The sequence below is a fragment of the Pelmatolapia mariae genome, linkage group LG20, assembly GCF_036321145.2.
Source record: "Pelmatolapia mariae isolate MD_Pm_ZW linkage group LG20, Pm_UMD_F_2, whole genome shotgun sequence".
NCBI lineage: Eukaryota > Metazoa > Chordata > Actinopteri > Cichliformes > Cichlidae > Pelmatolapia > Pelmatolapia mariae.
Genome location: NC_086244.1, coordinates 17500516 through 17524214, shown reverse-complemented (window position 1 = coordinate 17524214; position 23699 = coordinate 17500516). Strand labels below are relative to the sequence as shown.

The 23699-nt window shown below is 40.4% G+C and overlaps 1 protein-coding gene across 1 annotated transcript; it reads left to right on the top strand.

The window, feature by feature from the left end:
- The first annotated feature begins 1043 nt into the window (after positions 1–1043).
- On the top strand, positions 1044–22538 carry cacna1fa (calcium channel, voltage-dependent, L type, alpha 1F subunit a). Its single transcript, XM_063465102.2, has 45 exons — positions 1044–1174; positions 3465–3604; positions 3704–3849; positions 4185–4337; positions 4421–4617; positions 4717–4820; positions 4970–5112; positions 5200–5268; positions 5356–5419; positions 5521–5547; positions 6275–6435; positions 6549–6774; positions 6873–7080; positions 7213–7333; positions 7448–7520; positions 8369–8432; positions 8518–8575; positions 8658–8754; positions 8853–8982; positions 9086–9145; positions 9271–9377; positions 9538–9625; positions 10926–11033; positions 11143–11195; positions 11287–11433; positions 12771–12972; positions 13073–13231; positions 13322–13432; positions 13534–13617; positions 14363–14383; positions 14831–14965; positions 15065–15130; positions 15311–15402; positions 16261–16420; positions 17679–17806; positions 17915–18011; positions 18100–18202; positions 18322–18423; positions 18607–18731; positions 19229–19563; positions 19670–19810; positions 20027–20418; positions 20726–20838; positions 20983–21315; positions 21736–22538. Exons 1-45 carry the CDS (start codon positions 1118–1120, stop codon positions 21940–21942), a joined length of 5907 nt encoding a protein of 1968 aa, XP_063321172.1. The 5' UTR covers positions 1044–1117; the 3' UTR covers positions 21943–22538.
- The last annotated feature ends 1161 nt before the right edge of the window (positions 22539–23699 follow it).

Sequence of the window (23699 nt, the reverse complement as noted above, 5' to 3'; positions counted from 1 at the left end):
ACTGTAAAGCTATTCTGAGTGGGAACAGACAAACGCAAGATGAGCAGAAACATTTTTGTCATGACGCTTTTCTGAAAAGTAACAAAACCTAAGTAAAATAAAAAAGGGCTTTAATAATAACCAGAAAATGCACAGCTGGTCTCATATTCAAAGTTTTCTTACTAGGGCAGACAGTTTATGTCTTGGCTGCTCGTTTAGTTTGTTCACGGATGGGATGATAAAAGTACCCTCAGGCTTATTCTCTGTGCAGTGCCTTGTCAACAGGTGTTCGTGGGTCTACTTGGGGATAGGGCTGGGCTAAGTGCCACACTGCTCCCACTAAAGAAGTAGGTCACATCTGGTCTTATAATATGAGGCCTCCAGGACAGAATACCTCCCTGTTGCCACAGCCACATGTCAAATCCTTTCCTAATTGTGTTAGATAATAAAATCTGAGCTCACATAAACAATGCTAGAGTAACATGACTTGAAACAGGACTGCAAATGCACACTGGAACTGGACAAAACATTGTTTAACTTGCATTTTTTTTACACTAAATCTATTCCCCAAAACAAAAGAAACTATTACCTTGCATGTATATATCCTTATTTACAATAAAACAACTCAACCCGCCCAACACAGTTAACATTCACTGTGTGTGAAAATGTACATTTTCACCCTGCCTTTTTAATCTTTATGTATATATTGACTTATTTATTTTCAGATGCCCTCCCTGGGGGCGATGCAGGCAAATCAGACACCCTCGGGTCAACTGGCTCGGTCAGAAAAAGAGGAGGGGGCGCCAAGAAGGCGATGCAGGCAAACAAGTCTGCCCTCAGGGCCCCCCGAGCTCTTTGCTGCCTCACCCTTAGCAACCCCATCCGGATGGCAGCGCTGGCCCTGGTGGAGTGGAAATATCCTTTTCTCTGAGAGGGTTGCTGTGTTTGTCTCTGCACATGTAGTGTGTTTTGGTTTGTGTATGTTTAATCCTGCATATGATGCACATTTATTAATAATCATTTGGTTCATGTATTTTCCTGGAGAGATACATTCACAAGGCCCGCTCTTGCCTTAACTAGAGTCTGCAAGCCCTTTGACATTTTCATTCTTCTTGCCATTTTTGCCAACTGTGTGGCCATGGGTGTCACCAAGCCGTTTCCAGATGATGATTCCAACCCTACCAACCACAAACTAGTAAGTGTTCAGTGAAGAAATATACAATAATTTAACAAAGCTACCAAAAATATACATTATATGCCAGATCACAGATGATAGTGTGGGTCAAAGATATGTTTTTGGACACATGGATATGAATAAAACAGCTTGATAGTGAATAACTTACCAAACATCTTCTGTATGTGATACAAACTGGCATACTTTTGTTAGTCAGTTGTTTTCATGGCATCTCTAATGTAGAAACATTAAGGTAAAAGCCAGTGACGAAGAGGCTGGACCAGCTCGCTGTCTAAAGGGTCCAAGTCTCTACTCCTAAAGGTCATTATTATCCCAGTAGGAATTGCTAGAAACTTGTTTAAACCCACAGTGGGCAGGTATGCCCAGCTCTAACTGCTTTTGTCCAAATGCTACCCTGTTACCTAACCAAATAACCCTACTCATCAGACACAGTCACCAGCCACTCTGGTTCACAGCAGTTCCCACACTCTGACACTTGTTGAGTTGCTATCTTTTAACTTTAGTGGCCAGGAAAATAGGTCCGTGAGGACATGTTACTTTTGTGGGCTAGAGCAACTGGTGAGAGCCTTTAAAGACATGTAGCCATGCAGAAGTCTAAAACCTTACTATTAAATGAAGAATCCAACAAGTGCACAATTTAGACTTTGTCTGCAGAGAAAGTATTTATTTAGACATTTAAGCAGGGGCAAAGCATGCAAGAGAAATGGTAGACAATGCATACCTCGTTATCTAACCTCTGTGTGGAGGACTATGCATCAGGCATCCTGACTCCTGCAAAGGAAAACCCAATTTAGTGTAGAAAGGAGAAGGTCTGTAACACTACATAGAAGGGAAGGAAGGAAAGTGAATTTACGTCTTTAACAGTGCCTCACCTTTACTTCTTAATTTGCAGGATACATGACAGATTTATTCATTTTTTAGACACATCTGTGGATACTTGGCAGTGGTGTCAGAAAGTCAAATAGGTGAAGAGATCATATCATTGGAGGACGTGTGAAGAAGAAAAAATGTTTGATGAAAGATCTTACATGGAGGAAGTCTTGTTATCTATAAACGTCAAAGAGACGCTGGTGCTTTGATCATATAGAGCTGCCTTCATCAGACTTCAGAAAGGAGGCTTGGGCCTTGAAAATATAATAAGGTTAACACTTTGTATTGTCATGTGATGACATGTCTGATCTCCTTTTACAATTTTTATGCTTTTCTGTTCCTGATTTCTACAGCTTTACTCTCAGTAAGAAGATTTTCCTTTGCCTTCCTGAAATCATTTTCGTTGTTGGATCGAATATAAGTGACTGATTCCATTCATTCATCCATATTGGAGGTAGTGCAGTGAGCGTGACCATTATTTATCTGAGACACACATGCCTGATATGTATTATCAGTCATTATTTTATTAGTTCAGTCAGTATGTCTGGTGTTCTGGTGGATGGTGATGCATTAGCATGGAAAAAGTTGTGCCACAACCTCGGTGACGTGACGTCTGTCTGGGATCATGACTTACCTAAACACCAACCATCTGCCTCTTTTTCCAGTGAATCAAATGTCATATTGTTGTCAAATTATAAGCAAGTTCTATTAATAATAAAAGATTCCTATGACTAAATAATAACTTAATACATTTATAAAATAAGTCATGCAATTTTGCTTTGTTTTACATAATCCTGACATTGTTTGCAGAGAGATAACAGCTGATTCGGTATTTGAGTTTGAGCTCAGACTCGTTTAGTCAAATGTGTAGTGGACACACAGTCACAGCAGGATAGATGTTAGTAGATCTCTTTATTGGATTTCACAGAGCGGACAGTTAAAGATATTCTTCATTGGAGACTTAACTATATCCGTTATCATCATAACTTTTGGATCAGATTTTGGGGAAGGTTACAGATTTTCCAAGCTCCATCTTCTTATATTAAAGCATTTCGTTCCTGGATTATAGTGTCAGCGTGAGGTAAAGTCCCAGTGACAGTGACACTGATTAGAAGCTTTAAGCTGAAGGTTACAGAAAAGGGATCTGTTGGCAGACTTATGCGTGTGTTAGACAGTGGGTTAAGAGGTTAGAAAGCCAACAGTATCAGCTCTTAATGACTGCACAGGTTGTTTTTTGCATTAGGCAGGAGTAAAAACCAGTTGCAATGTGTGATAAAAAGAAATAACAGCCTCTAAATGTCAGCCCTAACAATAACTTGACATTTTCTTCAGTATTGTCCATTTTTTTCACATTCCGTCTGTAAAAGGTCTTTCCAATTTTAGTTAACCATCCCCGTGTTACCTTTTCTTTTGTTCTCAGGAACAAGTTGAGTACGTCTTTCTCGTCATCTTCACCATTGAGACCTTCACTAAAATTCTTGCCTACGGCTTAGTCATGCACCCCAGCGCCTACATACGCAGCGGATGGAACTTGCTTGATTTCATTATCGTCATTGTTGGGTATTTTGTGTACTTTATAAAGTCACGTTTTGCATCCACGAATGTTGTATTGTTAGTACGAAAAGTCAAATACAGCGGCTATTTTCTGACTCTGTGCAGGTTGTTCAGTGTGATAGCAGAAGCAATGACAGATCACAAGCCCGGTGAGGCCCACCATGCTGCAGGAAAACCTGGAGGCCTGGATGTCAAAGCTCTCCGAGCGTTCAGAGTGTTACGACCACTTCGACTTGTGTCTGGAGTGCCAAGTGCGTCAACTACAATTAGTTTTGTTGGGATATTAGTATGAAGTGAAGGTTTGCACTGAGGGGGGAAAAAGACAAAGCAGCTTATTTATTTTTAGTATTATTATTATTTATTATTTTCAACATTTTGTTCTTTTTAGATATATTTTAATTGTATTCTTAACATTTTTTGTTTAATTGTTCACATCTTTACAAATTTAAATCACAGACATTTCAACCACAATACTTCATCAAAGCAAAAATTCATTTTAATCTTAAAAAGTCAAATTTAATTTCGTTATTTAAACTTCCTCCTCTTTTTCTGCCTTTTGGTGTAATGTTGGTGTTTGTCTTGTCAGGTTTACAAATTGTGTTGAACTCCATCATGAAAGCCATGGTGCCCCTGCTCCACATTGGTATGCTGGTCATGTTTGTCATCATAATCTACGCCATCATCGGCTTGGAGCTTTTCATTGGGAGGATGCACAAGACGTGCTACCTCATGAGCACAGGTCTGTGTCATTCTGTGGATTTTCCATATGTCATTGATTTCTAGACTCAAAGCCTTTTGGTCTCTTGCTGTTTCCTGTTCCAGGTCTCATGGTGGATGATGATCCAACACCTTGTGCGTTTGCTGGGAATGGCCGCTTCTGTGTCACTAATGGGACTGAGTGCAGGGGCAAGTGGGAGGGCCCCAACGGAGGGATCACAAACTTTGACAATATCTTCTTTGCCATGCTGACAGTTTTCCAGTGCATCACTATGGAGGGTTGGACAGATGTACTCTACTGGGTACACATACATATTACTAGATCACAGTTTTCAAGCTCCATTTTTTCTTTTGTTGATTGACAATACTTATTGGTACTTTTTGCCTTTGTCTCTGTGCAGATGAATGATGCTATTGGCTATGAGATCCCATGGATTTACTTTGTTTCTCTGGTCATCTTTGGATCATTTTTCATTATCAATCTTGTATTGGGTGTGTTGAGCGGGTGGGTAGTCCCTGCACTGCAGGTTTCAACTTCCTTTGCGTGAATTGTGCAATGAGAAACAAAGGCGATACTTTAAAATGAATCTACCACATATGTCCCTCATGGTTTTCCTGTTGTTATTAAGTTTCTGCTTGTATTTATGAGCACAGAGAGTTTTCTAAAGAAAGAGAGAAGGCCGTCGCTCGCGGTGAGCTGCAGAAGGCGCAGGAGAGCAAGCAGATGGAGGAGGACATGATAGGATACATGGACTGGCTCATAGAGGCCGAGGATGTGGACGAAGAAGGAAACAAACGTTAGTTAGGAGAACATTTACATTCAAATATAAACTCTCAAATCCTTACATTTGTACATACTAATCTGCCTCTATGTGTCTTTGAAGGTGCTGCAATTGCAAAGAAAAAGATGATGAAGAAGTTTGGCTGGTATAAGCACAGTGAGGATGGAGGAGGTATGATAGCTGCTGCTTGTTGCTGTTATTATTTTTCATTTTACGTGATAATCTCTAACAAACAGTATGTGTGTGTGCATTCAACAGAGTCAGACTCTGATGATGATATAGCATACCTGGATGATGATAGTGGCTTCTGTGCATCTCTCATGTAAGGAAACAAAAAGGTCAACGTTGTTTTAAATCATTTTTTCTGTGGAGGAGATAGTGTCATTTTATTAATGTTCCTCTCTTGTTTTATTTCTTTCACAGGGCAAAGATGATGGCCAATAGTTTCTGGTAAGAATAAGAGAAGACGTACTACACTACTAGAAGATATATTTCTTACTGAATTATCCATAACTTTAGACTCAGTGGGTTTAAATAAATGATGCATTTTTTCACACCTGAAACAAAAAGGATGCTCTTTTCAAGTTAATGGTAAAATAATTATGAAAAATAAATATGATATCATGATTTTATCACAGCTCAGGCAGGCACAGGTGGTTTTCCTGCTTGCACACTAAAAGCTAAGCACAAATTTTGGCTAAATGAGAGCTGGTAACATAAAGTACTATAGACAGGATGTGAAAATAACACAAATTAGAAATAAAGAAAACACAAAACAGATACAAAACATTTATGGGTGCAGTCTACAAAAACTATAAATCTTTGAATTAAGGTGTTTTCAGTCCCATTATGACAGGTGTATAAAATCACCTATTGATGCAGTGTGCCTTTACAAACTTACTGAAAAATTGATCATTTTAAAGAGCTCATTGAATTTGAGCGTGGTACTATAGAAGGATGACACCAATGAAACAAGTCAGCTTGTGAAATTTCTTCCCTCCTAAATAATCCACCATCATCTGTAAGTGGCTACAACGTGCAGACCGTGTAAAGTTACAGAGCGGGATCACTCAGTACCGAGGCCAGTGGTGGGATTGTGCTACGTCATATTAATAGTTTTTGACTGTACATGTCTAGTATGCATGCAGTAAATATGTTCATTCTACACTTTCTTTAGTGACCAGTTGTGCCAGTTGAATCACACTCTCAGGAAGAACTGCCGTGTTGCAGTAAAGACCACTAACTTCTACTGGTTGGTGCTTCTGTTGGTGTTTCTCAACACTGTGGCCAGCGCTTCAGAGCATTACGGGCAGCCGAAATGGCTCACAGAAATGCAAGGTAATAAATAGCCCCGCCCATTTTTATTCTAACCCGTGATCCCAACCATCTTTATGCTTTGATTCTGAATGAGTCAGTGATTTAAGAACAAATGTTACTTTTTTGTCCCTCAGAGCGAGCCAATAAGGTCCTGCTGCTGCTCTTCACTCTGGAGATGTTGATGAAGATGTACGCCTTTGGTCTGCAGATCTACTTTATGGCGCTGTTCAATCGCTTTGATTGCTTTGTTGTGTGTGGCGGTATTCTCGAGACACTCCTCGTAGAATTTGATGTCATCCCGCCCATTGGCATATCGGTGCTACGCTGCATCCGACTGCTCCGGATATTTAAGATGACTCGGTAATTAGTGATTAAACCTTACGTGAGAAGGGAACTACAAATTTCCATGGCCTATCTTCCCATCCTGATGTGTGGTCATGATGTCCTGTCATTTTTAGGCACTGGGCTGCTTTGTCTGATCTGGTCACTTCACTGCTCAACTCTATGAAAGCTATCTGCTCCCTTCTGCTTCTGCTCTTCCTCTTCCTCATCATCTTCGCCCTTCTGGGTATGCAGTTGTTTGGAGGCAAATTCAACTTTGATGAGACTCAGATGAAAAGAAGCACCTTTGACTCATTCCCTCAGGCGCTGCTCACATGTTTCCAGGTGATTTACATCTCCAAAATATATCTCTCTTATGCTCACTGCTTAGCATTTCTGTTTATGGTATTGATTAGATCTCCTTCCCTCTGTCTGTTGAATTTCTTCTTGTTCATCTCGAATGGACTTTTGTTACAGATCCTCACTGGAGAGGACTGGAACGCTGTGATGTACGATGGCATTATGGCATACGGAGGGCCAATATTCCCTAACATGGTGGTGTGCATTTACTTTGTCATCCTCTTTGTCTGTGGTAACTGTATCCTTTCAACAAATGATTATCAGCAATGATATCAGCTAGAACAGTCGAAATATTACGTTTGGTCTTTAATTTCAAAAGGAATAAACAGCAGTTCCTTAATTTTGTGATCAGACATCCTGCTTAATGTCTTCTTGGCTATCGCTGTGGACAACTTGGCAGGAGGTGGTGGGAAGAAAAAAGTCGAGTAAGTTTGATATATAGACTGCAGATGGATGTAGCTACAGTCACCCAAATTTGTGAACTCAGCATTATGTCCCTCTCTGGGACTATATATTGGGACAAATATTTCACAGCTCTTCCCTACTCCTTCCATAGCAATTAAAAGGATAAGTAGCAACAAGTTAATCAGATGGAACTGATTAACTCAGCATCAGCGAATCTCATCACCTCTTTAAAAAAGCTTAGTAGTTTGGTCTGGAGCAGGGGCAGGGAACTTCAGGCCTCGAGAGCCGGTGTCCTGCAGGTTTTAGATGTGTCCTTGATCCAACACAGCTGATTTAAATGGCTAAATTACCTCCTCAACATTTCTTGAAGTTCTCCAGAGGCCTGGTAATGAACTAATCATTTGAGTCAGGTGTGGTGACCCAGGGTGAGATCTAAAACCTGCAGGACATCGGCTCTCGAGGACTAACGTTTCCTACCCCTGGTCTGGAACATTCAGATCTGTGTTAATACATACAGAAAGCTGTGAGAAAGCTTCTTCTCTCTAAAAACAACATGGCAGCATGGCTTAGATTTGCATCTGAGCAAATCCCATGACTTTGGGAACAATACCCTTTAAACAGACATGACCAAAGTCTAGATGCTTGGTCATAATGCATTTTTGTATCATTGTCACATACCATCCCCTGTCCCAGTTTTTGTCCCTCCCACATCGAGTTTAGGTCAGCTGTGTAGGTTGCAGCTTGGTTCGATATGCTTAAGGAAACGGTGACACGTTCTTTTAATTTCTGCTGCATTTACGCATCAGTGTATTCAATATAAAATTTTATTTGAAGCATAACAGTAGTGTATGAACATTTATTTATTCAGAGAGAAAAAGGAAGATGAAGAAGAGTGGGATGAAGATGAAGAGAAAGAGGATGAAGATGCAGGGGTAAGGAACTTTGAAATCTTTTTATATATTATATTGAATGTTTATAGAAAGTGAAGTAACCGCTGATATTTTGTCTCGGGAGCAGAACGAAGATGACGACTGGCAGGAAAATGAGGAGCTGAGAGTCATCGAAGGTCTGGAGGGTGAGTTTGATAGGCATTACACCCAACAGAGAGATATTAACTATCTTGACCAACAGTGATTATAAGTGTGTCTTTATTGTAGGAGTGGCTCCTCTAAAGCCCGATTTCTCCGGACCCAAAGAAAAGATTGTACCAATACCCGATGGAAGCTCCTTCTTCATTCTTGGAAAGAAAAACTGGTAATTTTAAATAATCATGAACCCGAGAAATGATTGAAGGGATAAAATCTAATACCAGTGCAGTGCACGTGATTTCCTTCCCATTTTTCATTCTTCAGTTTACGAGTCGCCTGCCACAACCTCATCCATCACCCCTACTTCACCAACTTCATCCTCATCTTCATCATCCTCAGTAGTATTTCACTGGCTGCTGAGGATCCCATTAAATCCCACTCATTCAGGAACACTGTAAGGCCAAGCTTCACTCGCATTTCCTGTCATATTCCCTACATGTTTACTGACTCATTATCTTCATTAGACTGAGAACTGATTTAGCTTCTGTCTTCCTCAGGTGCTGGGATATGCTGATTATGTATTCACTTCAGTTTTCACTGTGGAGATCGTACTTAAGGTAACAGCTGCAGTGGCTGTAAAGAACCAAATCTAATAGAAAATTATGCACTAGCAAACCTCAGAAGTACATGGCAGTGCAATGAGTTTCTGACTTTGTTTCTTCACCCTCTCACTCATGTTTAGATGACTGTTTATGGAGCTTTTCTGCACACTGGCTCCTTCTGTAGAAATGCCTTCAACCTTCTTGACCTGCTGGTTGTCAGTGTGTCACTCACGTCCTTCTTTCTGCAGTGAGTAGATACACGTGAAACACAAGCTGTGGTTCTTCTGTCGGGTTCTGGCAGAAAGATCAGGAGTAGTTGTAGCAAAGAGAAGAGATTTGAGGATAACTTTTTTTAATTTATGAGCTCAAACTTTTCTTTTCTAATCTCTTTTCCTTGCTTCTTCCAGCTCAAGTGCCATCTCTGTGGTGAAGATTCTCCGAGTGCTTCGAGTGCTCAGGCCTCTTCGAGCCATAAACAGAGCCAAGGGATTAAAGGTAAACAGCTATATTCTATCTAGTTTCATTCCTATGTTCATTTAAGCATTATTTCAGACAGAGCACCAAGTAAAGCTTGGTCTCCAAGCTGATAACAGCTGATCCCACTGCCTACCTACATCGGCTGATGGCTCAGCTGATACCCTTCTATGGATCCAATTAGCAAATCTCATAAAGGGTGCACCGTTCAGCCTGCTGCATCTGCAAGCCGCTTGCACCTCAGCTCCTCCTTTTCATGTCATGTCACACTTAATCAATGTCATGTAAACTCGCTGATCACTTAACACAAATATCTAATCAGCCATTCACATGGCAAACACTAATTTAAGAGTGTAGACATGGTGAAGAGAAACTGCCAAAGTTTCAACTAAGCATCAGAAGAAGAAAGGAAATTGAATTTAGTTTGAACATGACATGATTGTTGGTGTTAGACAGGCTGGTCTGAGTATTTCAGAAGGTGCTCATAGACTGGGATTCATCTCTAGGGTTCAGTGAGGATGGTCCAAAATACAGGGCCAGTGAGTAGCAGTTCTTTGGCTGAAAATGTCTTGTTGATGTCAGAGGTCAGAGGAGAATGGCCAGACAGCTTCCAGCTAATAGGAAGACAACAGGAAATTCAAATAGCCACTTGTTATAAACAAGGTATGCAGAAGATCATGTCAGCACATCAAGCCTTGAAGCAGATGGGCTACAGCAGCAGAGGACCATCCAAGCTACCACTCCTGCCAGCTAAGAACAGGAAACTGAGATTATAATTCACAGAAGCTCACCAAAATTGGATAACAGAAGATTGTAAGATTGTGACTTTTGAATGGTAGGGTCAGAATTAGGTGTAAACAACATGAAAGCATAGATCCATTGTCTCTTGTGTCAACGGTTCAGGCTGCTGGTGGTGATGTATAGGTGTGAGGGATATTCTTTTTGGTCCCTTTGTAGCAACTTAGGATCCTTTAAACGCCACAGCCTACCAGCGTTTTGTTTCTGATCATGTCCATCCCTTTATGACCACAGTGTGGTCTTCTCTCTTCTAGTGGCTAATTCGAGCAGGATAACACACCATGTCACAAAGCTTGAATTGCCAAGCTGGTTTCTTGAGCGTGCCAATGAGTTCACTGAACTCAAATGGCCTCAACAGTCAACATCTCTCAGTCTAACAGAGCACCTTTGGATGTGCAGCCGACAAATCAGCAGCAACTGTGACAATATCGTTGTTTATACTGTACAATTTATTCAGTGTACATAAAAAAGTGTAACATGGTGCTTTTTAGTCACATCGTTTTTGCTGTTTATATGTTCACAGAATGTGGTGCAGTGCGTGTTTGTGGCGATCCGCACCATCGGCAACATCTTAATTGTCACAACCCTCCTCCAGTTCATGTTTGCGTGTATTGGAGTGCAGCTTTTCAAGGTTCATGTTCACACTTTAAGCATGATAAGATTTTAACCCTCAGCAGATATATAGAGTGTGTCGAGTGAGTGTTTGTAACAGTGTAACTTCTCTGTGTTTGCTGTTATAGGGCAGATTCTACAGCTGCACTGACGAAGCCAAACACACTCCAGATGAGTGCAAGTCAGTGGTTTTTTTTTTTCACACAACATAAAGCCCTTGACAATTTCTTATCACGCTGTTTATTAAAAGATGTGCATGCATCTAATTTTAGAGGCACATTTGTGGTGTATAAGGATGGAGATATGAATCACCCCATGGTCAGGGAACGCATCTGGGAGAACAGCGATTTCAACTTTGATAATGTGCTAATGGGAATGTTGGCTTTATTCACTGTGTCAACATTTGAAGGTTGGCCGCAGTGAGTATTAATTCTACATTTTAAGTCCATCACCTCTCTAAACTATCTGTGTCATTCCTTGGGAGCTTCATTTTTTTTAAGTTTATTTCTTAGAAGTTTATTGAACAACTTACCATTTTGTTATTTTCTTTATTTTGGAAAATATTGCTAAAACAGGAAGTAACAGAGCGGTTGTAGGGACTATTTTTAGCTGAAGATTAAGTGAAAATGGCCTTCAGAGCACTACAGTCATGGGAAATGTTTATGTTTCATACACTTTGCTGCTTCACTTTTTGTTTAGATTATTTTTAGAATCGGAATAAGAATATTTTATTAACCCCAGAGAGAATTATATGGTCACAGGTGCTCCAAGACATGTTTCCATGAAACAGTGAAGAACCATCATGACATCAAGACTTTTATTGGTCAATAAATTAAAGCCATGCAAAGACTCAATATTTAAAGACAACATGGCTTTTGCAGTTCTCCGTGGCATGCCAGATCTCAGCTTCAGGGACAAATCCAGACTAATCACAATCCAGTCCTGCCTTAAAAGTGCTCAAAATCGATCACAGTTTTTGGGGTTCTGTTTGTCTCTCTGCTTTTTAAGCACTGGCCATACTTAACATGTACTCAAAGACCAGCTTTTAATGATCCAGAAGCAGTTTGGTGACAATCTGTTAAATTTCCAGCATGATATAGGACTTTTCACAAGGCAAAAATGAGACGTAAGAGGCTCAAAGATCATTAAATGAAAATGTCCATATCTTAATCAAATCAAACATCTGTGCTCAACAATAAAAAATAATCAAAGTAAAAACAGGAAAGTATATGAAACACAAAATATGTGTCACTGCCAAAAAACTTGTCATTGTGACTGTAGACCTGATTTCATTGTTCTCTAAATATATTCACCAAGCAATTATTTGTTTCATGAATTGTTTACACATCACACAAATAATGATGAATATAGAATTTGAATTGACATTTCATGATTGCGTGGCTATGCCAAAGCTTGAACTACCCCATTTTAAGCAGACAAAAGAAATACTGTGTTTCTTGTGTGTCTGAGGGCTACGCTACAATATCACTGGGGCCGTTGTTTTACAGCCTGCCTTATGAGATTATTCTTTATTACTTATGTAAAGATATTGCTACTGAAATGACATGCTCTTTTGTGACGCCAAAGAGAGGATATACATACATGAAACTATATCACCTTTTCATGGCTTTTTAAATGAAATTTCCAAATAATAACAAAAGTTTAGGAATCTTTATATCAATGATTAAATGACTCAATGTATCAGGAATCCTGTGTGTCACTCGCTTTGTCTTTTTTATTTTATTTTTGCCTAAAGGCTTCTGTACCGGGCCGTCGATGCCAACGCCATAAATCGAGGCCCCATTTACAACTACAGAGTAGAAATCTCCATCTTTTTCATCATCTACATCATCATCATCGCCTTCTTCATGATGAACATATTTGTGGGTTTTGTCATCATTACATTTCGAGAGCAAGGAGAGGCTGAGTTCAAAAACTGCGAACTCAATAAAAATCAGGTTAGTTATCATTAAAAACAGGATTTCTAACTGTAGTTTTGATTTCAGTGTAATAGCATTCTTTCAGACTCAATCATTTCTATCCTCTCCCTCCTCACAGCGTCAGTGCGTGTATTATGCATTGAAAGCTCAACCAATTAAGATTTACATTCCCAAAAACCCATCCCAGCTCAAATTCTGGAAAATCATCAACTCCAGCCAGTTTGAGTATGTCATGTTTGTACTGATTCTGGGAAACACCCTTACTCTGGCTGTTCAGGTACAATGTCAGTCAGTTTTCACTCAGATAAAATACTAAAATATTGATTCAGGGCTGTGATGTGAATTTTTGTGTTGTTTTTCCTCTCAGCATTATGAGCAGTCAAAACTATTCACCTCCATTATGGACATCCTCAACATGATCTTCACTGTGGTTTTCACTATAGAGATGATTATCAAGCTAATGGCTCTGCGGGCACATGTAAGGTTTCACTCTTTTTCCTCTGAGAATAATATTTGGCACAACTCCACTCACTGTCTGCTGTCTCGATGACTCTCACTTTGCTTGTTTAATCTCTGCAGCACTATTTCATCGATCCTTGGAATTCATTTGATGCACTTATCGTCGTGGGAAGTGTGTTGGACATTGCAGTGTCTGAATTTAGCGTAAGTTTGTTCACACAGCAACAAAATATCACCAGCTACCTTCCTTATCTACCCAAATATCTAATCAGCCAATCACATGCCAGCAATTAGTCATGCAATAAATGAGACAAATTAGGCATTTAGAGATAGTCAAGATAACCTGTTGAAATTCAGAAAGAGCATCAGAGTGGGGAAGAAAGGTGATTTAAATGACTTTGAACAAGGCATGGTTGTTAGTGGAGAACTGGGATTTCCCCACACAAACATCTCTAGGTTTACAGAGAATGGTCTAAAAAAGAAAAAATATCCAGTGAGCAATTGCTCACCTCAATTCGGGCGAGGTGAACAGTTAACACACTGGGTGACGCCAGTCTCAGTATTTTCTGTGCAATTTTGATGAAACTTTCCTTTTAATATCCTGAAGATTTGCTGGTATTTAGCTGCAACGGCTAAAAGGGTGGTGTTGGTTATTAAGGTGCTATTATGTAGGGATAAAATCAGGAATATAATTCAGATGCCAGAAGGAAAACTATTACTGCCATCAGGGTTGTCAGCTGCGCTTTTGTGAACAATAAACTAAACAAATGATTAAGAACTACACGATGAAAAATAATAAAATAAACCTTTCTACTATTTTTTTTTTTGAGAAAAATTCTATATGGCTTGAAATATGTATTACTCTGAAAATGAAATAATTTGTGCTTTAATTTCTTTTCTCCTGCATGGTATCGCCTGCCTGTTGTTGACCACATGCAAAACGATTCAGGGCGGAGGCGGTCATGGTGAGGTAAGAGCTGAATGCTGAAGTACTCGTTTTAATTCTTCTGCAATACACTTTGGGTGGACAAAAGCTAATAAGCTAATAACCTTGAGAAAAATAAGTGCAACTTGAACAACATGTCTCAGTTTTTCTACTCATAACTTAAACACTTCTGTGCTGCTCCTTGGCTGCATTTCTCTGTGATATCTCAGGGTGAGGGTAACGTCTTTGTCAGGAAGAAAGCTTTGAAACTCTTCTGCATTAGGATTTCCAATCCAAATGGCTTGTGATAAGTCCAAAAACGGTGCTCTTATCTTCAGTCTTTACACTTGACAAGCGCGCTTCAAGCAGGCCAGAATTAACCGTATACATAAACCGTCCTGGCCTGCAGGACACGTTTCACACTCCTGATGACATATTTGCTTTTTCAGTCTCAGATATTTAACTATTCCTGTCTGCCTTTATTCTTTCTAGGGTCCCGGGAAAGGAGAAAGTGGAAAAGTATCCATCACATTTTTCCGTCTTTTCCGAGTCTTGAGGTTGGTCAAACTCCTCAGTAAAGGAGAAGGCATTCGGACTCTTCTCTGGACTTTTGTCAAGTCCCTCCAGGTCAGTAGCAGCACAGAAATAACAAAAGGATTAAACAATTTCTTGTGACACCTGTAGACAACTTTTATGTAACTTTGCTCTCGACTTTTATCTGCTCAGGCTTTACCTTACGTTGGCCTCCTCATTGCCATGATCTTCTTTATCTATGCTGTGATCGGCATGCAGGTGAGTCTTTGTTATGAACGTAGGTTTAAATTTTGGCTTTTTCACTCATTGCAATTAATCAAACAGGTATCTGATGATAAACAAAACATTACCATTACATCATACAGGCTGCCCCCAGTTTACAAGTCTATAATAATAAAAAGTCTCTGGTTTTAATGACTGTTTTTTTTTCTCTTGTAGATGTTTGGGAAGGTGGCTGTTGATGACGACACACACATCAACAGAAACTGCAACTTCCAGACTTTCTTTATGGCTGTTCTGGTACTTTTTAGGTGAGTCTTTTTAGCCAGAGGAAGGGGCAAAATTAAAGGGACAAAGCTGAATTGTTGAAAAATGAAGCTTTACTGCAGTTCTTCCAATGGCCACTGGAGGCCGGCTACCAGAGAGATTAAATTAATGTGCTTACAGCCTTGTAATGAAAACTGTTTTTGGCAATGAAACTAATGTCCTCCTTCATAAAGACTCTGAAGGGGACCTCTTAAAAAGTGGTTACTGAAGCTTACCACCTTCAGTAACCACTGGATCAGTGGACTGAACCTCTCAGCGCTGCTTGTAGTATAGGTGCCTTCTGGAGCACTTTAAATAAAAAATAAAAATGTGACACAATGTGCCTTACTTTATCTTTCTTTTTGACTTTAATGAGGATCATAATTTACATGATGAACATCCTGTTCTCTAACTAATACAGGGTAATTTCTTTGTGCAACCAGAGGTATCGCTCCCTGCTGCTCATTAGCAAGAATGCACATTTAACGCACTTCAAAGACAGTTTTACTTTTCAGACCTGAAAGCTGAGTCATCCATATTTTATATCTTTGTTTTTGCAGACAAAACATAAATGCCGAAGCTTCAAAATGCACAGTCTAATAAACAACTGGTGATGGCATGGAAGCTATGTCCATCGTTTATCTACAGTCCATGGCTTTCTTCTCTCTTCTGATAATACGTTTCTTTATTATAGTCTTTTTCAGAATCAGAAGTTACTGTGCTGCATTAACATGACTTTTTGCTCAAACAAAAAGTGCTTCTAGTGGGAAACTTGAATTACTTTCATGCTTCCCTTTTCTAACATCTAGAAGGTCTAAAACAGTGTAAAGGAATGGTGATAATGCTGCTGTTTTTCCTTGTAGGTGTGCCACTGGAGAGCAGTGGCAAGAGATCATGTTGGCAGCTTTGCCTGGCAGACGCTGCGACCCAGAAGCCGACGTTGAACCTGGTGAAGAGTTCACCTGCGGTAGCAACTTGGCCTACATTTACTTCATCAGCTTCTTCATGCTCTGTGCTTACCTGGTAAGCAAAGCCACCGAAAATTAGGGATCATTTTTTTAAAACCACTTCGTTCATCTTGTTTGTGGTAAAACATGTCCTTTCTTTTGATATAACTAAACACTACCTCCTGTCTCTAAAAGAAATGTAGGTATAATTAATTCTAACTCGTGTTTTATAGAATATCAGGTCAGGAGGAATCAAAGTTAGATGAAAGCAGACAGCATAGTATTACAGCTGCAGCGTACTAGCAGGTTTAAAAGCTTACCCTGTCTTCTCCAATTCCCAGCTCATCAGACAACTCCCATCCACGGATTTTATTAATCCAGGCAGCACACTCAAACCACAAAATCCCGATTTAAAAGGGCACAAATATTTTGGTAACAGCACTTTGACCATAGTGCTATTTTAAGACATTAAATGTGTCGAATGAAGGTAGCATTTGCCCTAGAGAGCAGGCAGAGGAGGGTCCACGCAGGATCTCATACTCTATCAAGTTGCTGCGTTCCTGCAGTGGAAATGGTAAAAACTGCAGAAAATACAGCGGAGTATAATCTGTTCCAGATTACCTGCTTAGAATTATCAGCAGTATCATATATGATTCAGACAGGGGTAGGGAACTCCAGGCCTCGAGGGCCGGTGTCCTGCAGGTTTTAGATATCACCCTGGGTCAACACACCTGAATCAAATGATTATTTCATTACCAGGCCTCTGGAAAATGTCAAGGCATGTGGAGGAGGTAATTTAGCCATATTAATCAGCTGTGTTGGATCAAGGAAACATCTAAAACCTGCAGGACACCGGCCCTTGTGGCCTGGAGTTCCCCTGCCCCTGGTTTAGGCGGTTCGATTTACAGCAGTGTTACAGTTTTTCTGTTCGTTTGTCCTTCTTTATGTTTTCTTCCTTTGTGGACAGCTGACAAAAATCAATCCGTATGTGGTTTTCGGCCTCTAGCAGAAACCCACAAAGACCCACCTGGCAGCTAATGTAGATCAGGACCTCTGTGTGCTGTTGGGTTTTTTAATATGTTCACAGAACTGTGGTGGCCTGACTTGCCTGTTGTGACTTTATACAAAATTTAGAAGCAACAATAATTCAAAATGTAATCTTACTGCTTTTATTTGCTAAATTTACTTAAAATGTTTCCTAAATTTTCTTTTATCATTTTTATACTATACTACCGTGTTATACTGGACTTTCTGGATCCCTATTCTCACTTTTTTCAATAATAGATTTATTTATGTAAAACACATGCTGTTATAGTTATATCTTTCTCTCTCAGATTATCAACTTGTTCATTGCTGTCATCATGGACAACTTTGAATATCTGACAAGAGACTGGACCGTACTCGGCACTCACCATCTGGACGAGTTTAAGAGAGTTTGGTCTGACTATGATCCAGAGGCCACGTGAGAATCATTTTAGTATCATTCTCCACAACTTGTGCATTTTTTCTGTCCTTGCATACTTTGTTTTACATCTGTCTCACCAGCTCTGCGTCCATCTCTCTCCTACAGCGGTCGTATAAAACACATCGATGTTGTCACTATGCTGCGCAGGATTCAGCCGCCTCTTGGTTTCGGAAAATTATGTCCTCATCGTGTTGCCTGCAAAGTGAGCAAAAACACATTTGCTCCTGCGGATTTAATGAACAAACTAAAGATACACATCTGACTCCTTCTGCCTCAACTTGTCTTTGCAGAGACTGGTTGCCATGAATGTTCCCCTGCATCCTGATGGCACAGTCACCTTCAACGCTACTCTGTTTGCTCTCGTGCGAACCTCACTGAAGATTAAGACTGAAGGTTTGACCTGCTGCATATACACACAAACACAGAAGCTCATTATTTGTGTATGAGATTACCTCACTCTGTGATGATAGTGCTGTTTATATTAAAGGATTTGTTGTTTTTGTCCCACTCAGGTCCCATCGACCAGCAGAATGAAGAGCTGAAGGTGATTATCAAGAAGCTCTGGAAGCGCACTAAACCCAAGCTCATCGATGAAGTCATTCCTCCCCCTAGAGGTATACCACAAAATTGCACTGCTTTCCAGCATAATGAAAAGTAAAGAAAACCTAAATTACACTGAATATTAAATCAAGCCCTTTTTCTTTCATATTGTGTACCTGATGATGCCAAATATGTACATTTATTCATATAAGTCTTATAATCCAAAGTAATGTTTGTGTAACATTACCTTCTCTCAGGAGATGAGGTGACTTGCGGAAAGGTTTATGCCAGCTTCTTGATTCAAGACTACTTTAAAAAATTCCGGAAAAGAAAAGAAAGGGAGAGGAAATCCAAAAGGAAGGACAAAGCAGCTTCTCTACAGGTAACATAAACTCTGCTATCCAAATCAAAGATCCCATGTTTGACACAACTTTTTCATTGACTCGATGCAAAATAAAATCATCAGTCTGTGTATGAATGTGGACCCAAATGCTGACCTAAAAGAGGATTAATAAACAAAACAAATCTTTATTTCAGTGAGGCAGAAGTCCAACAGGCAACTGACAGAAAATAAAAGGAAGTAACCTAAATGCTCAAAGTAAAAGAATAAAAAATGTAAAATACAAAAACTCATGCACATACATTTTAATTGCATCTTGAACAATGTTTGCTTTCCAAGTTAAAATCATCTTTTTCATGCGAGTCTTAAACTGAGATTTGAAGGGTTAAGTTCAACTTACGATCAAATATACTTTTTTTATAATAAAAAATAAATAATTATAAAAATAAAAAATCTTTTCATCCATCTTCAGGTGCTTAACTTTGCATTAAACTCATTTTTGAATGTAGGCTGACTTCAGTTTATGGATGTGTTTGTAGCAAGGGCTGCGGACACTGCAGGATCTGGCTCCAGAGATGCGTCTGGCAATGGCTTCTGATCTGGAGGATGAGGAAGGTGGAGGCGATGATATATTTGAGAGTGGGCCTGAAACGTCAGCAACCCCCACTCCCTCCAGCACACCGATGCCACCTCTGGACACGCTGGTAGAGCAGACGACTGTAATCATGGAACCAGAGCCGCCCAAGATCTCCAACGGAGGTGTGATCACAGAGCAGGTGACGGGCTTGAAGGAACACCAGAGACCGGGATCAGAGCTGGCAGGTGTCAGTGTGGTAACAGAGCAGCCTGTGAGGTCAGAACCCCTCCCAGTGAGGTACGTTACTGCGTCATACGTGAATTCTCACATTGGTACTCACACTGGTATTCCTTCTATTTTATACCAAGGAGTTTTCTAACTTGCTTGTACTCTTAACAAACAGGGCGGACTCCATCAGTGAATCGCCTCTTCCTCCTCCACCTCCACCTGAGATTTCAGTTGAAGAAGTCAAAGCCACAGAGGAAGTATCCGAGCAGGTGTACTTGAGTGAAGGAGATGCTGCAAGTCTGGCATCAGTAGACCGGTAAGGAATAATGAAGAAGGTCAAGCGATAGATGTAGGTTTATTAAATTATTCATTAAAAAAAACAATTTGGGAAATAGATGGATTAAAAAAAACAAACAACTGAAGACAAGAGAGAACAGCCTAGCATTAAGACTGGAAACAAGGGGGTAGAGGATTCAACCTACCAGCACCTCTAGAGCTCACTAATTAGCATTTTTACTCTTTGGTCGTGCAGGTATATGTATCCAGAGGCTGTTTCCCCAGTACCAACTGATGCAGGCTACAATGGCCAGAGTCTGGAAAGAGGCAGCAGCCTTGGCGAAATACCGTATGACTCTAATGGTACCAGTGGCTTCGTTAGCAATGATTACACTGACATCAACATGAATGGAGGGAGTGCTGCCACGAGTCCCACTCCCTACACCACAAATGAATATAATGAGAATGGATATCCAAGATACAGTGAGAATGGAAACGGCGTCATCACCGCCAACGGGAACGGAAGCACAATGAGCGGCGGCCATGAAAACGGCAGCAGCATCGGTTACACTGGAAACGGCTACACTACCAATGAGAACAGCGGTGCCCAGTTTGTTAGAAGAAGGTTACTTCCTGCTATTCCAAAAGGTTTTCCTCCTTCTCTTCCATTCTTCAAGAGTACTGATAGACAGAGGTGGTTGTATATTTTTGGACGTTGCCGATCAGAAGAAATTTAAAATTCAAATATTTTGATAATGTTTTTGGTGTTTAAATAATCTGTCAAGTGAATTTATCAAATATTACTGTTATTTTACTTTATAAACTGAACTTTTCTGAGGGGTTTTATTGGGCATGTGAACTGTAACTGAACCCTGCTAATACAAACTCTCTCCACACACGGTGCTAGTCTTGCACTCGGGTCATTTTTCTAATATCTTCCTGCTTTCTGTTTCAGGTCATAAACCCGCCTTTAATTTCCAGTGTCTGAGACCACAGAGCAGCGTAGATAACCTCCCCATCCCAGGAATCTATCAAGGCAACACATCTCCAACTAGATCACGTTTGCAGGTAAAACAGTGACACGCATACACACTCAGCCTGCTAGTTTTCATACTCAGTTCTAGCTTAAACTCATAATGATATGAATAAATGATAAGAGAGCAGCCTCTCTGATCTGGATTTACTGGCTCTACTTTTGCTCTCCTCTGTCAGAACCAGCACAGCCTGGAGTCCCGGCCCAGCAGTGTGTCCTCCATGTCGTCCACCTCCTGGGCGAACACGGCAGCAGCTGGTGCCACTCCTGTTCCAGGAATAATTGCCCCCTCGGCACGCAAGGGCAAGCTCATCTACACTCCTATGATCTTGATGGATGAAGCCACAGGTACCAGTCAACCGCTGTGGAATGACGGTTCTGCCAGCCTTCCTGCAGGAAGGCGCCCCGGCTGGTACCCCGGTCAAACCAGGACGTTCACCAGTGTAAGAATGCCACCCCCTGTGAACCAGGGCTTCGTAAGCAAAGGCAGCGCAGACAGTCTGGTGGAGTCGGTAAGTAGTATTTGAGATTTTCGTAAAGGTGAAACCTCCTACACCCACTATTATGTAGAACTTGGTGTATTTTAAATTCTTGTGACCCTTTGTAACTTGATTTAGTGAGACTTTAAGGCTGATATTCACCTGTTTTGACTAATTTAAACTTTTGAAACCTCATAGGGATATTCTTGCCCAGTAAAAAGGATGGCAAAACTGTTATCCATCATATTAAAAATCCTTTTAGGACCAGATCTATTCATGCTCACCATGAACAGGATGAATGACTAAAGCAACTCTTTGCACTATCGCCTTTCTGAAATGTAATCCTGCTCATTTATTTGAATATTTGCTCAACTTTAGACTGGACGTGAGCAGCTGACAGCACAAACCTGTCTTAAATGATTGCTTCTTTAATCTTTCTGTCACCAACCACAGATCTTGATCTCTGAGGGTCTCGGTGTCTATGCAAGGGACCCGAAGTTTGTGAACTTTGCTAAGCGGGAGATTGCTGAAGCCTGCCGCATGAGCCTGGATGAAATGGAGAGCGCAGCTGCTGACTTGATAGCGCGTGGAGCCACTCAGTCGATTTCTCGATTTGAGGAGGAGCTGGCTGATGAAATGAACTGTGTGATTTCTTACTGAGATCAGTTGAACTGTAAGAGAAATGTGTGAGAAACTGAGATGTGAAGTTTGTTTTTTCTTAAAAAAAAGGGAGAAGAAAATCTTTTGTGTGTGTGTGTGTGTGTTTAAATCTCTTTTGAAAACAAAAAGAAACATCCCACATATGAGATTTCTATCATGTTGGGTATGATGTGCTTTTGTTTGTGAATGCCAAAAACACACTTTGATTTTAAGTGTACATGTCAATTTGTGACAAAAATTGTGATTGCCGCAGAAGAGTCAGCAGGACGCAAGTTCATTTTCTGCATTGTGCTCTCGTTTTGTACTCTACTTGAACTGTGGTCACTTTATACACGTGTGTTCAGCTACAATCAGGGAAACTAGACTCTGAAATAAGAGTGTTTTAAATCTGCACATGTAGATCAAATACTTTTCTTTACTCTTGATACAACTGAGTAAGACTGTGAGTTTCCAACAGCATTAGCTTCTTTAGAGAAATATTTAAATATAATGAATATCCTCTAAGATGCACAATGCAAACTTGTGGCGAAAATGTAAAAATTATGTTTTGGATTCATTGTGACTGAACGGTTGTGTGGCTATCCACTGTGCAAAAATAAAATGAAATGTTTTCTCAAACATTCGTTAATTTTTGTTTTGCAGATGGGATATCGTTCCAAACGTTGCACACGGTCTCAAAGGCTCTTTGTATTTGTTTAAAAGCACATACTGAAAACCCACAGCAAAATTAAAGCAGCGACTTATATAATCAGACATTAATGGACCGGCAGATGGGTAACATCTGGGTTTCACTTCCTCTTTTAAAGAAAAGAAACATGCAAAGCTATGAGCCATGGATGCTTGTTATTCGGTGCTATTGTAGTAGTACATCAAGTATCTGTGTAAAATCCATTTTGTGTTAAGTAGAAAGCTTTTACTTTGGTTTGTTTAGGTACAGCTTTACCGTTTTCTATTTCCTATTTCTGTCTGTGCTCTTGATCAGAGCCTGTGCTACTGTTTTATTCAGGTTAGCTGCTAGCATTTGGAAAGTGACGGGAAATAAAAATATATAGATTGGCTTACGAAAAAAGCAAAACCCCGAGAGAGTCTATGTCACAGAGAGTCTATGAAATACACAGAGAGTTAAAGCAAGGAGAAGACAGGAGCTTGGCATGTCATGGGAGGGTTTTTTTTGTATCCAAGGCTTATAGCAGTGTAACTAGAAGATGCTTTAAGGTTGGTTAAGTATTCCTTATAAAATGGTAAATGGCCTGTATTTGTATAGCGCTTTACTAGTCCCTAAGGACCCCAAAGCGCTTTACACATCCAGTCATCCACACACACATTCACACACTAGTGATGGCAAGCTACATTGTAGCCACAGCCACCCTGGGGCGCACTGACAGAGGCGAGGCTGCCGGACACTGGCGCCACCAGGCCCTCTGACCACCACCAGTAGGCAACGGGTGAAGTGTCTTGCCCAAGGATACAACGACCTAGACTGTCCAAGCCGGGGCTCGAACCGGCAACCTTCCGATTACAAGGCGAACTCCCAACTCTTGAGCCACGATCCTTATTAAAGGCTTTGAATCACAGAGGGAATGATACCTTTATCATGACGAATTCTCATGGATCAATCATCAGGATCCATCATATCTTGAAGACCTCATATTATCTCAATAGAGCTCTTTGATCTCAGACTACATGTGTCATGAAACAGCTGTGTACAGGCAGGAGAAGGACCCAAATGCAAAATCTCGGAAACAGGACTTAAACTC